Genomic DNA, 3,118 nt, shown 5'->3' with positions numbered 1-3,118 from the left:
GCGAGTCATGAACAGGGGATGAGGCTGCCGGCGTGGCTCACCGCCGTGCCGCCGGACCCCCGCGTGTACGGTGACCTCATCCAGCGCTGCGCGGACGCCGGCCACCTCGCCGCCGGCAGGCAGCTCCACGCCCGCCTCGCCACCCTCTCCGTGATCCCCTCCAACTTCCTCGCCTCCAAGCTCATCTCACTCTACTCCAGAACCGGACGCCTGCACGACGCCCGCAGGGTGTTCGACGCCATCCCGCAGCCCAACCTCTTCGCCTGGAACGCCATCCTCATCGCGCTCTCCCTCCACTCGCCCCAGCCCTCCGCGGCTCTTCGCCTCTTCGCGGCCTCAGGCGTGTCCCCCGACGAGATCACCGTCTCCGCGCTCCTCAAGTCCCTCGCCGCGTCCGGGCCGGGCCTGTCCCCTCTCGTCGCCGGGGAGCTCCACGCCCTTGCGTTCCTGCGCGGGTTTGGCGCGGACCTCTTCGTGTCCAATGGGCTCATCACCGCCTACGCGAATGCTGAGGACATGCGCTCCGCTCGCGCGGTGTTCGACCAAATGCCAGGCAAGGATGTCGTGTCCTGGAACTCTCTTATATCAGCGTACGCTCGTGGAGGACGGTACGCAGAGTGCTTGGAGTTATTCCATGAGTTGGTGCAGGCTTGCGCTGGTGGTGGCGTTCGGCCAAATAGCGTCACGGTGACAAGTGTGCTGCATGCTTGTGCCCAGCTCAAGGCTGTTGATTTCGGGGTCTATGCCCTCCGAATTGCTAATGAGAGTGGGCTTGATATGGACATTGCAGCATGGAACTCAGTCGTAGGGTTTTATGCCAAATGTGGGCGGTTGCACTACGCACGCCAGTTGCTTGAAAGGATGCCTAAGAAAGATGCGGTCAGTTACAGCGCCATGATTACTGGTTACATGAACAATGGGCATGTCGATGAGGCAATGGATCTTTTCCGTCAAGCAGATGCTAAAGGCATCAACACGTGGAATGCGTTGATTTCTGGATTGATACAAAATGGACACCAGTCTGATGTTCTTGGATTGCTTCATGAGATGATGGGTGCTGGGATACTGCCCAATACAGCTACTCTTTCAATCATCATGCCCTCAGCACCGTTGTTCTCAACCCTACTGGGAGCAAAGCAAGCTCATGGTTATGTGATAAGAAATGATTATGGTCAGAGCAACAATGTTGTCAGTGCATTGATTGATGCTTACTCAAAGGCTGGATTTCTTGATATGGCCAGGAAGGTGTTTGAATTGCATGAGAATAGAAGCACAATTGCCTGGACATCGATCATTTCGGCTGTCGCAGCTCATGGAGATGTTACAGACGCATTGGACCTGTTCAATCAGATGGTCAGTGCTGGCACTAGGCCTGATACTGTAACTTTCACGGTTGTGCTTACTGCATGTGCTCATGCGGGAAAGGTAGCCGAAGCTCGTGAATTTTTTCACTCCATGCAAGCTATGTTTGGTATCAGTCCTGTGATGGAGCAGTATGCTTGCATGATTTCTGTACTCGGTCGTGCTGGTATGCTTAAGGATGGGCTTGACCTTGTAAACAAGATGCCTTTTGAGCCAAATGCAAAGGTCTGGGGTGCACTGCTTAATGGAGCAGCAGCAGTTGGTGATGTTGAGCTTGGTCGGTTTGTGTTTGATCGACTGTTCATAATAGAGCCTAAGAACACAGGTAACTATGTTGTGATGGCTAATCTGTACTCAAATGCTGGCAAATGGGAAGAAGCTGAAATCATAAGGAGCATGCTGTGGGGAGTTGGATTGGAGAAAGTTCCTGGGTGTAGCTGGAATTAAGGGGTTCTATAGTCTGCTAGAAATGGTTGCTGCAGATATATTGTTAGCAAAGCGGGCAACAGAAACTTAATTTGGTTGTTGGTTGATTAATCGGATTCAATTATAGACAAGAGCCTGGCATCGACCTAACTGTTGAATGGAGACAATTTATAGTGATGACATTCAATAGATCCAACAGTTGAGATGTAATTTTCAAGCCTGATAGGTACCAGCCTTTTGGATTTACATGGACCATCTTATTCTGAACCTGATGGTCAATCATATTGATTTGATTGAGCAACAAATTCTTGGACGACAGCCAATGAGAGCATTGCTTCCATGATATTCTTTTCTAAACCTTTTGTACTATGAGCTGACGATACTTTTCTTATCTTTATTTGCTATTTCAATGACACCAATTACCAAAGCAACAGATAATTTCATGATCATAGTTTCTTAGAACCAAGAGCAATCTAGTTTTAAGCTTCAGGATGTCAAGCCTGATCTGTTTCTTTATGAAATACTAATATCAAGGTGCAGAAGAATCCATTCCATAAAGAAAAAGTCCCTTTCATACCCTAGATCCAATGAATAATGAGAGCACTGCTTCCATGATATTCTTATCTGAACCTTTTGTACTGTGAGCTGATGATACTTATCTTATCTTTATTTGTTATTTCAATACATCAGTTACTGAAGCATCATATAATTTCATGATCATAGTTTCTTAGAAGCAAGAGCAACCGTGTTCTAAGCTTCAGGATGTCAAGCATGGCATGTTCCTTCTGGATGTAATACTAAGATGAGGCTAGATGAGAAGAATCGATTTCATGAAGAAAAGTTGCTTCCACACCCTAGATCGAATGAATAATGGCTTTTCCTTGTCGCATTAATATGGAAAAGTAAAGCTATTCTTAGGAGTTAGGATCATGTGCACCCATGATTCAGATGTGCATCTTTGTGTGTACTTGGTATTTGCACTGTTAAAGTATCACTAGTAGAATGCCCGTGCGTTGCCACGGGCCAACAAATGAAATTGTGTAAACAATGCTCATTTTCCTCCCTAGAAACGAGCATATTGCACGCAATGTTCAACCACAACACAAATGCAAGCATATTCTTCTCTCTATTCTTACAAACATGACACACCCCTCTAGCCGCCCTTTCCCATTAAACTTGCCGTTCATCACCTTCTCTGTCCATACATCATTCACCCTCTCAATCTATTGCCCCTTAATTTTGCATGTAGCTTCCATGTCATTGTTTCGTTGTCTCGGACGGTACAAAAAAACCCTACCACGTCACCTTCTTCTAGATCTATTCCTAATCC

General features: G+C 47.4%; 1 protein-coding gene across 1 annotated transcript; it reads left to right on the top strand.

Moving 5' to 3' along the window:
* Positions 1-6: 6 nt before the first annotated feature.
* On the top strand, positions 7-2,145 carry LOC123085520 (pentatricopeptide repeat-containing protein At2g37310). The gene has a single exon (XM_044507163.1). It carries the CDS (start codon positions 19-21, stop codon positions 1,807-1,809), a length of 1,791 nt encoding a protein of 596 aa, XP_044363098.1. The 5' UTR covers positions 7-18; the 3' UTR covers positions 1,810-2,145.
* The last annotated feature ends 973 nt before the right edge of the window (positions 2,146-3,118 follow it).

The sequence above is a fragment of the Triticum aestivum genome, chromosome 4A (assembly GCF_018294505.1).
Source record: "Triticum aestivum cultivar Chinese Spring chromosome 4A, IWGSC CS RefSeq v2.1, whole genome shotgun sequence".
NCBI classification, from domain to species: domain Eukaryota; kingdom Viridiplantae; phylum Streptophyta; class Magnoliopsida; order Poales; family Poaceae; genus Triticum; species Triticum aestivum.
This window is presented reverse-complemented; position numbering and strand designations above follow the sequence as displayed.

Excerpts from the sequence above, each read along its gene's own strand:
- LOC123085520 (XM_044507163.1), top strand. The coding sequence starts at position 19 with ATGAGGCTGCCGGCGTGGCTCACCGCCGTGCCGCCGGACCCCCGCGTG.